The sequence below is a fragment of the Nycticebus coucang genome, chromosome 2 (assembly GCF_027406575.1).
Source record: "Nycticebus coucang isolate mNycCou1 chromosome 2, mNycCou1.pri, whole genome shotgun sequence".
NCBI lineage: Eukaryota > Metazoa > Chordata > Mammalia > Primates > Lorisidae > Nycticebus > Nycticebus coucang.
This window is the reverse complement of record NC_069781.1, coordinates 23,009,657-23,022,587: the sequence shown is the minus strand read 5'-3', so window position 1 is coordinate 23,022,587 and position 12,931 is coordinate 23,009,657. Positions and strand designations below refer to the sequence as shown.

The window sequence follows — 12,931 nt, the reverse complement described above, 5'->3', positions numbered from 1 at the left end:
GGTAATAGTTAATGGTGGTGGTGGAGGTGGTGGGAAACAAATGCTCTCAGAGTCCAGGTAGGCAACTAAAAGGATGAATGAGACTTTGAAAAGAGGGGGATTCTTAAGGAGTAACACTTCCCCCTTCTCCCTTCTAAGGCATTCAAATTCAAGCTATAAAAAATATCTTGCAGGCTAAACAGAACACATCTGTGGGTCACCTTTTGCCATGGGCCTCTGATTGTGGCCACTGTCTTAGAAGTTGCCGAAAGGTCCTAAGAAGTAGCCTCATGGGTAGGTTTCCTGGATTCAGTTACTGACCTTGGAGGTAGGCCCACGAGTTCTTGAATGGAGCCCTTTTCATGATACATAAGAGGTCCTCTGAACAATTTCCTAAGGATAAGGAGATTACACATTAAATGACTTTTGCTGTGCTGGGAACTGCAAGCAACAGATATTTTTCCATGACCCTGTGATGGAGACCGTTACCATTCTGTTTCCATTTTTAGAATAAAAGGAAAACCTCTTCATTTCTCATTCTGCCATCAGTTGTCCTAAGATTCAAATTTTTTAAAAAATTTATTTTTTATTGATTGTTTCCACTTGGGGTTTCACGGAAGGCTATGGCAGTCAGGGAGAAAAACAAATATGACCTGAGCAGATTCTGTAATGTGCCAGGTGCCGTTCTCGTCACTATGTATATTTCACCTTAATGTTTGCAGCAGTGCTCTGGGAGAGGTATTGTTAAGTCCCTTCTACAGATGAAAAAGAATCTGGGAATAAGACAGCTTAAATATATTGTCTCAAGTCACTCAGCCAGGCAGTGATAGTCAGAATGACAATGCTGATTGTCACTATTGCTACACTACCTACTGTGCGCCAGATACCTGTCTGGGTACTTTTACCTTTATCAGCTAACCTAGTTCTCAGACTAACCCTGCAGGGTTAACCCTGATGCCTAGTGATGGCCAATGCCATCACTAAAGGCCAAGCAAGTCTGTGGAAATGCTGAGATTGCCCATGTCTATCTGATTTTAGAAGCCACATTTCTTCCTGTAGGCCATTTTGCTAGCCAATGAGCTAAAAACATCTCTGCTCTCAATTTTAAGAGGGCATAATATTAAAGATAACTTAGCAGAAGGCCTACTATCTGGAACTTTCTTAGGAGCAGTAAACAATGTTTCTGTTATTTTCGATCACAAGAAATAAAAATATTTTTCATTTAGTCAATAGTGATTATGGCTTAGCTTTTTCTTGTGATAGTACCATATTACGTACAAAGAACCAAATTATACAGTTCCTGCAAGGACTCATGAATTAGACCTATGTGGAGCAAATCCCTTTCTTTTTAGAGTCTTGGTTTCCCTGTCTGTAAAACTGGATCTCTGACCTGATAAGGACATTTTTGATGATGTCATTGGTGATGTCAGTCTATCATCAATGACCAGGAAGCCACAGGCACATTCAGTGTAGCAGCCACACCCTAGTGTATTTGCTCACTGCATCTTTAAGTGTGGGGGATACAACCTTCCCCACTGCCCTCTCTGCCTAGGCCTGAGAAGACCCCTTCTGGCCAGTCTCGCAGCTCCATGGGGAAGGCGTGGGTGACTGAAAACTAAGTGAAGAGTTCCCTCTGCTGTCTGAATGAGCTCACTGCGAGAGGTGCCCCCTGCAGAAGCAGGAGGCAGTTTGCATTCTTATCTGCTTGGTGGTTATGGCTGTGGACCAGCTGCCATTCTCTTGATTGCATCCTCATTCATCCTTGGACAGTTGTTCTGGTCCTGCCTGCTGCAGCCCAGGGCCCACACTCCTGGGATTTCCAGAATCATGACCAGAACACTGAAGGCTGCTTATACCCCTGATGGACTGTGACTACCATTAGGAAGTCCCTCTGGCCTACTCTCTTTTATGGGCTGTAGAACCTCAAGTTAAGGACATTGATCTGGCTGAATCCCTTTCCTTGGAATCCCCATCTTCCTTCCCTCACCTGCAGGATCAGGTCCAAGCTTCTCAACATGGCACTCAGGGTCCCTTGTGTTCTGACCCCAGCTGAACTCTCCAATCTCATCCCCCTACCTTTCTCCCCTTTCTCTCTATGTCCCAATAGTAACAATAATAATAGCAGTGATAATAATAATTAATACATATTGAGTGATGGCCATTTTCCAGGTATTCTAAGCATGTTATGTGCATTATTTTACTTAATTCTCACAATGACCTTGTGAGAGAGGTACTATAATTTTTTCTATCTTGCACACAAGGAAATTGCAGCTTTAAAAGATGAAGTGACTTATTCAAATTCACCCTTGTCAGTGGGGGTTGCTGACCATGCTACTGGAGTTTGGGGCTTGCAGAGCCCCCAAACACACCATAATGGGTTGTCATGCCACCTCAGCACCTGCTATTCTCTCCACCTGGAATCTTTTGGCTGGCAGTCATCTCCTGCAGGACACCTTTCTCTGACCCCTCCCTTTGTTTGTCTATTTGCCTTTCTCTATTAGACTGTGAATCTTCAGGGTGGAGACCATTGCTTATCCATTTCCACTGCCTAGCTCAGAAGATGCTCTATATGTCTTTGTCGAGTTGAATCATCTGGCCCATTGCTCCTGTTTCCCTCTGTGGATACCAAGGCGATACTTAGGGGATGAGAGACGTGAATGGGGTTGCCTGGCTTATCTTTTGCCTCCTGGCTGGAATAACACAGACCTCATTCTCCCACTGGCTTTGCAGGTCAGGTTAGATTAGATGGGAAGATAAGACTCATGTTCTGGGCTAAGGCCAGCACATTGCCAAGAACAAGCTCTGCCCATTGGCCAAAGGGCCTCACACCATGCCTCTTGCTGGGGTGGCGTACACTGTAAACAGGTGGCTGTAGAAGTACAAGCCCAGGCTTGCCTCTCACATATGCAGGTTCTTTGTTATTTTTCCCCTTTGGTCTTCACATGTTTGGTGAGGTGACCTCAGCTGTAATTCTGAGAAACCCGAGGATGGAAAAAAAGCGACAACTTATTTTGAATCATTTGCATTTCCTGAAGTCAAATGGCATGGCATTTAATTTTTCTTAAAGAATCTTTTAGATAGTTTCAAGCTAAAGGAAAAACACAGGCAGCACCTTTAAGAAGGACATTGCCAGAGCCAGTTCCAAGAAGGGCTGGAAGCAGAATACTACTGCTGAACTTGGAGAAGACCCACAGGAGGGCACAGTCTCTGTGCTTTGACAAACGGCAGGGCTGTCAGTAGGAAGACAGTTCAGCCTGCTTGATGGGCCAACCACTGGGGCTCCCAGTGGCAGGTAAAGGAGACGAAGCCATCAGCTAATGCCGAACACTGCTGTCATCCCCATTTTTCAGGTACAGCAATAGAAAGACCCACAGTAACAACACCCAGGTCACACTGTATGTCACAGAGCTGGCAGTCTGTGCTGCTCAAACATGCAGTGGGTGGCTTAGAGGTCATGAGGCTCTTGTCAAGAGCTAAATGACTTGGGTCATCAGCCAAGTGGCTTGAGTCCCCTCATCAGCCTGTGAGTCCATGATATAACTTTCAGTTTTGGTTGTGAAAACAGAAAAAGAGTGACTTATAAATAGGTGGTGTCACATACAGCTTAAAGCCTAATGCCCCTGGAATTTTGCAGGCTGAGAACATAGGGAGCAAAACATGTTCCTGCTTCATTCAGTTTTTAGTTGACTGTGACACTGGGAGGGGTTTAGTTTGAAGAACAGAACATCAGTGTGAGGGGAATGAGGACTCTGCAAGTTGTGGCGGAGTTGATGGCTGGGAGTCAGAATTCTGGGATTTCCCTTCTCTGGCCTCTAGTGTCCCTATCTAGACAAAGAGCAGTGTGGATGTCACAATCTAGAAGGGCCCTTCTAGCTTATTCTAGAAGCCTGTGCAGACTCAGCTGTTCACTACTGACCTGCTGGATGGACTGAGGGGAATCCATCCCAACTCCAAATGTCTGCCTTTCTGGGCCTGTTGCTTTACCTTAGGTAGAGACTATGCCTTTACACCTCCAGATTTTCAGACACATGCAGCCCTAAGTTATGAATAGTCTGGTTCCGTAAGAATTTGCCTGGTTTTTAGTAATGGAAGTTCCCTGAGAGATTGCCTGGTCCAGGCTTGTTAGAAAAAGAGTGACTTATAAATAGGTGGTGTCACATGCAGCTTAAAGCCTGCAATGCCCCTGGAATTTTGCAGGCTGAGAACATAGGGAGCAAAACATGTTCCTGCTTCATTCAGTTTTTCAGTTGAATGTGATATCGAGAGGAGTTTAGTTTGAAGAACAGAACATCAGGGTGGGGGAATTGAGGACTATGAAGACACATAACTCACATGTTCCCCAGCATTACCCCTATGGCAAGCTGCTCCTTAGGTCACCCTGCGAGTTAGTGACAGAGGCAGGACCAGAGCCCAGGGATCTAAGCTCCTTCTGGGGAACATTTTGTCTTTCAGACAAATCAAGCACTCTGTGAATTTCTCTGAGGACCAAAGTTTGTGTAAGTTTTGTAAATTGTCTTCTCAACCTTTAGCCACTTCTTGAAGGATCATGGACCTTTCTTTGGCTGTGTTTGGAAGGCTGAAGAGAAAGATGTAACATGGAAGGCCTCCTGGCCAGGTGCCCAGAGGAGAGACAGGGAGAAAGAGAGGTTGCCCAAGGTGGTTGAAAGGACTATGTTCCTCAAGGTCAGGATTAGGGCAACCTTAAGATTTGCCTTAACCTTAAAATTCCATAAAGTTGAACTGAAAGGGCCATTAGATGCCACATTAACAGAGATCCTGGTTGTCAGTGGCACAACTGAACCCAGAGAAACTGAGATTCTCCTCTTAAACCCCACAGTAGATGAGTGGCAGAGCTGAGTTCAGAATGCAGGGCTCCTGATCCCTAATCCAAGGCTCTGCCCCTGTCTTTCAGTCTTCCCATGGAGCAGGGAGGCTTAAATGCAGGAAGAAGCACGTTTGCAGATGCAGCAACCGAAAACTGATGTGACAGATGGAAGTGCAGGGAAAACAAGCACTAATGAGCCTCTGGGATCTGTCTTGTGGGAGAACGCCAGCAGATGACTTCAGGCCCTTGGCCGGAACCCTGCCAAGTCACAAGTCAGGGGCAATCGGGCTTCCATAAACATGCAACAATGCCGAAGGCGGCAAAACAAACCACACTGATCATTCCTGCCAGATGGTATGTGGTTTGAGTGCCAGACACCTTCCAGGTCTGCTGCTCCTTTGATATAAGAGCAAGGCATCCCAGAAAGAGCACCTTGGTTGTCAAGGCTTTTAGCTCTGGACTTATTATCGTCACTTCTTACTAAGCTTCAGTCACCACATCTGCAAAGTGAGAATTGTAACCATCGATCCAAATGTATGGATGTTGGGAAGATGCAATGACATCCTGGATGTCCAGTGACCAGCCTGTGGCTACAGAAGAGGCTCAACAAATGGTAGTTTCTCTCCTTTACTCCTCTTTTTTGTTGTCATTAATAGTGGCACAGTTTAGCAATGTCACTTAGCACAGTGAGTTGGCAGATAAAATGCTCATTAAAATAAACCTCGTGACATTATTTGGTAGATTGCAGTTTTTCAGTTATGTGCCTAAGTGTTTGAGGCCATCTGATGCTTCCAAGAAAGTCTGCAGAATCCTCTTTTCGTCTTTTGAAAACATTTTAATCCTTCCAAGAAGGAGGGTTATCCTAATGACTGTGCGTCTGCCATGTCCTGGCATCTTCCTTTCATGCCCCTGGGAAAACATCCAGGCGAGTCTCTTCTCAGTAGAATTTAGAATCAAAATGAATCCTTAATCTGAGTAAGGTTAATTTCAACTGGCTTCAACTTGACCATTTCTTTGATGCCACCGGCTAACTGGTGACAGAGAAATGAACTGCAGGATGGACCATTTGTTAAACACAGGACAACAGGGACTTACAACAACATTTGGGGAATACCCACCCACATGTGCTTAGTGGTAAGCACATAGTAAAGGAGCAATAAATACAATTTGAGGTCAAGTTGGAATTCATTTAAATCATTTAAATCCCATGAAGTTTCCTTGGGATTTGGGGTCTTTTCAATCCTGACCTATTGCAATATATCTGCAACAATCAATAAACTTATCTGACTCTACGGGGATTTCCTTGGAATTTATTTATACTAACTGTGTGTTGAATTGACATTATTTGAGGTTTGTAAGAAGCGCCTTTAGAATCTATAATTTAGTTCCATACAAAATGAAGAATTTTTTTTTTCAAATCTTAAAGTACGATGATAGTATTTTAATGAGGATGGCATTGAATCTGTAGATTGCTTTGGGTAGTATAGACATTTTGACAACATTGATTCTTCCCAGCCATAAGCACGGTATGTTCTTACATTTGTTAATATCGTCTGCGATCTCTTTTCCTAGAGTTTCATAATTTTCTTTGTAGAGGTCCTTCACCTCTTTTGTTATGTATATTCTTAGGTATTTCATTTTTTTTTGAAGCTACTGTGAAGGGACCTTGATTAGCTTCTCATCTAGCCTGTTATACAAAGGCTACTGATTTGTGGACATTGATTTCATATCCTGAGACATTGCTGTCTTTTTTGATCACTTCTAGGAGTCTTGTGGTTGAGTCTTTGGGGTTCTCTAAGTACAAGATCATATCAACAGCAAAGAGCAAGGGTTTGACCCCCTCTGCCCCCTTTATTTCCTTCTCTTGCCTGATTGTAGAGCCTAGAACTTCCAGCACTATGTTGAATAGTAGTGGTGATAGAAGAGAGCCTTGTCTGGTCCCAGTGCTAAGTGGAAAAGCTTTCAGTTTCACTCCATTCAGTATAATATTAGCTGTTGGTTTGTCATAGATGGCTTTGATCAGATTAAGAAATGTACCACACCAAAAAAAAAAAAAAAAAAGAAATGTACCACCCATATAGCCAAGGCAATTCTTAGTAATAAAAACAAAGCTGGCGTATCATCCCACCAGACTTCCAGCTATACTACATGGCCATAGTGTTCAAAACAGCATAGTATTGGCACAAAAATAGAGACATAAACATTTGAAACTGAATAGGAAACCATGAGATGAAACTAACCTCTTACAGCCACCTCATCTTCGATAAACCAAACAAAAAATTACACTGGGGAAGAGAATCCCTATTCAATAAATGGTACTGGGAAAACTGGATAACCACCTGTAAAAGACTAAAACTGGACCCGCACCTCTCACCACTTGCAAAAATTGATTCAAGATGGACAAAAGATGTAAATCTAAGGCACGAAACAATAAAAATCCTCAAAGAAAATGTGGGGAAAACATTTGGAGGTATCGGCCTGGTATTTTATGAAGAAAACTTTCATGGCAATTGCAACATCAACAAAAATAAACAAATGGGACTTAACGAAACTGAAAAGCTTCTGTACAGATAAGGAAGCAACAACCAAAGCAAATAGACAACCTTCAGAATGGGAAAAGATATTTGCATATCATGAATCAGACACAAATTTGATAACCAGGATCTATAGAGAACTCACATAATCAACAGCAAAAAAGACCCAACAGCTCCATATGTCACTGGGCAAGAGACATAAATAGAACCTTCTCTAAGGAAGATAGATGAATGGCTAACAAACATATGAAAAAATGCTCATTGTCCCTAATCATGAGAGAAATGCAAATCAAAACTACCCTGCGATGTCACCTAACTCCACATCACGATGTCTCAAAGCTGCAGATGCTGGGGCGGATGTGGAGAGAAGGGAACACTTTTCTGCTGCTGGTGGACTGCAAACTAATACAACCTTTTTGGAAAGAAGTATAGAGAATCCTCAAAGAACTCAAATTAGACCTCCCATTTGATCCTGCAATCCCATTACTAGGCATCTACCCAGAAGAAAAAAAAATCATTTTATCATATGGAAATTAGCACTAGACTGTTTATTGCATCTGAATTTATAATCATCAAAATGTGGAAACAGTCTAAATGCTCACCAACCTAGGAATGCATTAACAAGCTGTGGTATATGTGTACCATGAAATGCTATTCGGCCACTAAAAAAAGATGGAGACTTTACATCTTTTGTATTAACATGAATGGAGGTAGAACACATTCTTCTTAGTAAAGCATCACGAGAATGGAGAAGCAAGAATCCAATGCACTCAATTCTAATATGAAGGCAGTAGATGAGCTAATACAAGGGATGGGGTAGGGGAATGAGCAAGTGAGGAGAGGGGAGGAGGATGGGGGGGTCGTGGGGTATGGCACACCTCTTAGGGATAGGACACAATTGTACTAGGGACTTTAACAAATACAATCAGTGTAACCTAATTCATTGTACCCTCAATGAATCCCAAACAATAAAATAATAATAATAAATAATAGGAAAAAAAAGAAAATCTATAATTTAAGAGGAAAAAGGTGAGTTTGGTATCGAATGGTAATATCTGCTAACACTTTAAATAACTTTTAAAGAACACCCTATAACTATTTGAGAAGCAAAAGTATGGTAGCGATTTTAGAAAGTTAGGCCTGGCATCAGAAAAACCTGGGTTTAAATCCAACCTCTGCTATTTTTTAGCTGTGTGGTTTTGCACAAATCACTCAGCCTCTTTGAATTGTCATTTCTTCTTACTAAAAGTGAGCATAATAACATCTACCTTGAAGACTTGTTGGGAGGACGAAGTGAGATAATTCATAATAATAAGCCTGGTGTCTACTACTCAAAGGATACCAGATAATGGTTGGTGCCCATGCCCTGGTCCACAGCTTGGGCTGCTCAGGTTATAGGAATTTAGGCCGACACGTGTTGTGTCCAGATGGCTTGAGTGAAATATATAACGAAACTATTTCAAGGAACTGGCCTGCTCTACCTCCTTCCTTCCCTCCGTTTCTCTGTCCCTCTTTCCTTCCTTTCCCACAATATTTGCATGATGGGGAACCCTGAGTTTTCCGTGAGGTTCAAAGACCTGTAAAGGCTCAATTTCACATGTATCTCAGTATCGGAATCTTTGGTCCTTTTCTTTTGCTCTCCTGTCCTCTGCCCTGTACCTCTTCTCTTCTTTCTTTTCTCTTCACTTGGTGGCAGGAGTGTGGCGATTAGAGGTAGATGATTTTAGAACTCTGATGGCCTCCCCCGAACCCTATTTCACTTTATTCTCAATGGCCTATTTTTTTAGTTTATTTCTTGCAGAGAGATTTCTGATTCCTGTGAAGTCTGCCTTAAAAGGTGAATTTAATAAGAGTAAGGTTCGAGCGAGTGTGTTGAAAGTAAATGGAGAAGCAAATAGGCTCTTAGAGACCTGTGACTGGAAAGCAATTTGTCCCGAGGAGGAGCACTCCTCTTTGCTGTGAAATAAAAAATAAACAACAATAACAACAACAACAAAAGACTAACTTGATGAATCGGATATTCTGGATCCAGGTCAATCGCTTGGATGGAAGCAATGTCTCTGCCTCCTAGCTCACAGTCTTTCCAGGCCGGGAAGAGGGAGGCAGCAATGAGGTAACTGTGCCCCTGTGGGTCTACAGCCATCTGGCCCATGGCCGAAGGACCCAGTCTCCTTGGCCTAGTTTCAGGGACTTCAATAGGAAGCTCTTATTAACATTTCTTTGGGATGGCTTCCACAGGTGAAATCAGAGAGCTCACCTTACTTGGTCTTTAATGCCACATTTTCTTTTTAGCAGCAGCGGGGTGGGGGGTGTGGGAGGTAGGGAGGGTAGCCTGCCAAACCTTGTAAAGATTATAAATGTTAGGAAGATAAAATGGTCAAGGAATCCTAAGATATTTGTTTGATTCATGAAACTTTATATTAAAAGCAAAATCCCCATCATTTCTGATATTTTTGAAAGAGAAAACCCAAGTGCCTGGGGGAAAAGTGAGCTGCTTCAAGTGCCAGGACTGGACTGTTGCTACTCCAAATTCTGGTCTAGTTTCCTGCCTTTGGTACCCAGTCTGCAGCTGAAGACTGAATTCAGGGAGGTCGTGGGATGTGTGGAGGGGTTGTTAGGACCCGCAGGTGGTCTGGCTACTGTTCCAACTTCCTTAAGGCCTCCAGGAACCTTTGGGACAACAGCCCATGTGACATTAGCAGGAAAGACAAATCTGTTCTAACTAGCAGACAGTGGGGAAGGAATCATCCTGGGTCACGTAACCCTGGGGTTGCAAAAACGAGGGCTTCAATTCAGCCTCTAGGTCCCTTGCTATGCTGAGGTCCCCCACCTCATTCAAACCCATGAGTGTGGTCACTTGCCATGGCCCCCTCTGCCCCAGAGCTCAGTAAGAGAGAGAACGCTTCTGAGACAGCTAGGGGTGTAGGTGCTGAGCAAGCGAGGAAGGGTTGGAAGGGGGAGGAGAAGGAGGCACAGCCCTGAGCTTTCTGAATATTCCACAGGCACGATCCCCTTAAGTGTGAGGGCTCCAAGGTGGGTCTCACATCACTTCTCACTAGCGTGAAATCTTAGGCAAGTCAGTCAACCCTTCTGTGCCTGTAACTGCTATCTATAGGATTCTTCTAGTGCAGATAAGGACGGCCATTTGGTAGGGTGTTTTATTATAAAAAGACCCAGAGGATAATGAGAAGGTCTGGGGATCAGAGGACCAAAATCATTCTGCAAATCAAAGTCAATAACATTTGAATTTCTGTAGATTTTGGGAGGGGATGTGGGAAGGGAAGTGGACCCCTGGAATGACCCCCTGAATGCTGAGCACAGTGGAGTGGGTGCAAGGCAGCTGGGGGCTAGTCTGGATGGAAATGGAAGGCTTATGTACTAGGATTCAGAAATCCTTTCACTACCAAAACAGGCTGGGTTTCCTGTGGTTTCCCTGCAGCTGGGTGACTCCTGGGCTGCTACTGTAGCGTGTGTATGTGGCCTCACATCTCAGGCTCCAGGCCTTCGCTACTTCCCTGCTGCCGTGGAAGATTTTCAATAGCAGATGGCAGAGGGCCCCCTGGAAAGTATCTGGCTTCCTCTCTTCCCCTCCCTAGTGACAAACCACCCACTGCCCTTGGAGCTTCCTCTTAGGAGTTTCTAGAAATTGGTTCTCTTCTGCCCGGAATGTCTTCCAATGGCGGTGTTCAAAATGGCCAGGTTGCCACTCTTGTGCCTGTCTAAGATGGGCTTGTTAGCCTGGTGTAGTGGCTCACGCCTGTAATCCCAGCACTTTGGGAGGCTGAGGCAGGAGCATTTCTTGAGGCCAGGGTTTCAAGACTGGCCTGGGCAACACAGGGAGACAAGTCTTTACAAAAATGAGAAAAAATAGCTGGATGTGGTGTTGTGCACCTGTATAGTCCCAGCTACTTGGGAGGCTGAGACAGCAGGATCACTTGAGGCCAGGAGTTTAAGACCAACCTGGACAACATAGAGAGACCCCAGCCTTACAAAAAATAATTTTATATAAAGATGTGCATATTGGGGAGGAGGCTGTGGCTTCAGATTTTCTCAAGATTGTCACTGGGCTTTTTTCTTCCACCTTCACATATTGCACAAGAGAATTATAGTCTCATCTAGTGTCAAAGCTAAGTCTTCAGTTCACTTAGTACACTGCTGTTAGGTTACAAATGAGGCCCTGAGAGGAGGAAATACTTGCCCAGAGAAACACGGCCTGCTGGAATGGAGGTCAGTTCTGGGGCCTGGGAACATTTTTTCCACCTCACCCTACTATGCTATCTGTGGTTTACTGAGTTAAGGGAAGTACCAACTTGCATGAAAAGTAGGAGAAAGTTAGCAACCACATCCAGCTAGTCACTAGTATCTCACAGCTAAAGCGTAGCGTGCAAGAGGACAGGGAGGAGCCCTGGACTCTCACTAGGCCACTGACTGCCCCCATGGTAGGCAGGTCATCTCGATTCCTTGGGCCACAGCCCCACATCTGTGAAATGGGAATACCAACCCCCACATTGCTGTTGCTTGCCTATAATTCAGCTTGAGGCTAAGCGTAACCCAGAGGAGGTGTGGAAAGATGTTTAACAAAGTTTCATAGCCCTGGTAGGAATTATTATTAAATATTAAAAAAAAATCAAGTTGTAGAAACATCGAATTGTCACCTGAAGTTAGTTTTGAATTAGTTTGTAGTCTGCTCCTCCCAGTTAAAGAGTACCCCCGATAAGAGGGGATATGATGAGTGGTCTAGTTCATGGTTCCCCAAATTCTAAACTTTATGGATCAAAAAAATCTTTCCCCCAAATGAAAATTCAGGGACCAACAAGTAGTAGATGGCTTTTTATTTTGCCTGTAGTGATCATTAAGACAAAACAAAATAACTCTGGCAAAAAGCAAACCAACTTAATGCCATCTCCATCAACTTCATGTTGTAAAAGAAAGGACAGTTTAGTGTCCCAACGTGTATGAAGGAGTGTTCAGAGGCACAGTGCCCCTTACATAGGCTTAGCCATGTGAAAAGAGGGCTACTTTGTTCTTTTTTTCTGATCCACTCTGGAATGATGAAAAATTTATTCTGGAAGCAGAGCTAGCAAGAGCCCTTGTACTTAGAAACCTGAGACTGAAGTGCTCCACCGCAGGTCAGGGGAGAAAAGCGCTCCAGAAAGGCTGAGGTCCCAGAACAGAGTCAAAACTCCCTGTCACTGACAGCATGCTCCTACTGAAGATGGCCTCCCTCTGTCAAAAATAAAAAGTTCCAGTCTCTTTTGGAAAATCTGGGTGGAGATAGTGAAGGAATGGTGCTGGTGTGGAGGGAAAAATTATATTTACTCGGGTCAATAATTTTTGCAATTTATGTGACATGCGAAGCTGTGTTCATGTTTAACTCATTTGATTTCAAATCCCGTAGTGACTACAGGGTTCAGCAAACTCCCATTTGAGCCCATCACCTCATTCCCTTCATAAAGTTTCAAGGCAACGCAGCCACGCCTACTCATTTGCTCAGGGTCTGGCAGCTTCAGCTACAGGGCAACAGAGCCATAGCTGCAACAGAGACTTTGTGGCCCACAAAGCCTAAAATATTTACCATTTGGCCCTTTAGAGA

General features: G+C 43.8%; 1 protein-coding gene across 2 annotated transcripts in view; it reads right to left on the bottom strand.

The window, feature by feature from the left end:
* TNFSF8 (TNF superfamily member 8) overlaps nt 1–12,931 on the bottom strand; it is a 30,361-nt gene that overhangs the window by 5,701 nt on the left and 11,729 nt on the right. The window contains exon 3 of one of the 2 annotated variants that reach the window (XM_053576812.1): nt 301–372. The exons of the other annotated variant lie outside the window; for it this stretch is intronic. Within the exon in view, the coding sequence (XP_053432787.1) occupies nt 301–372 (72 nt within the window). The remainder of the gene's footprint in view (nt 1–300; nt 373–12,931) is intronic. 2 annotated transcript variants of the gene reach the window in all.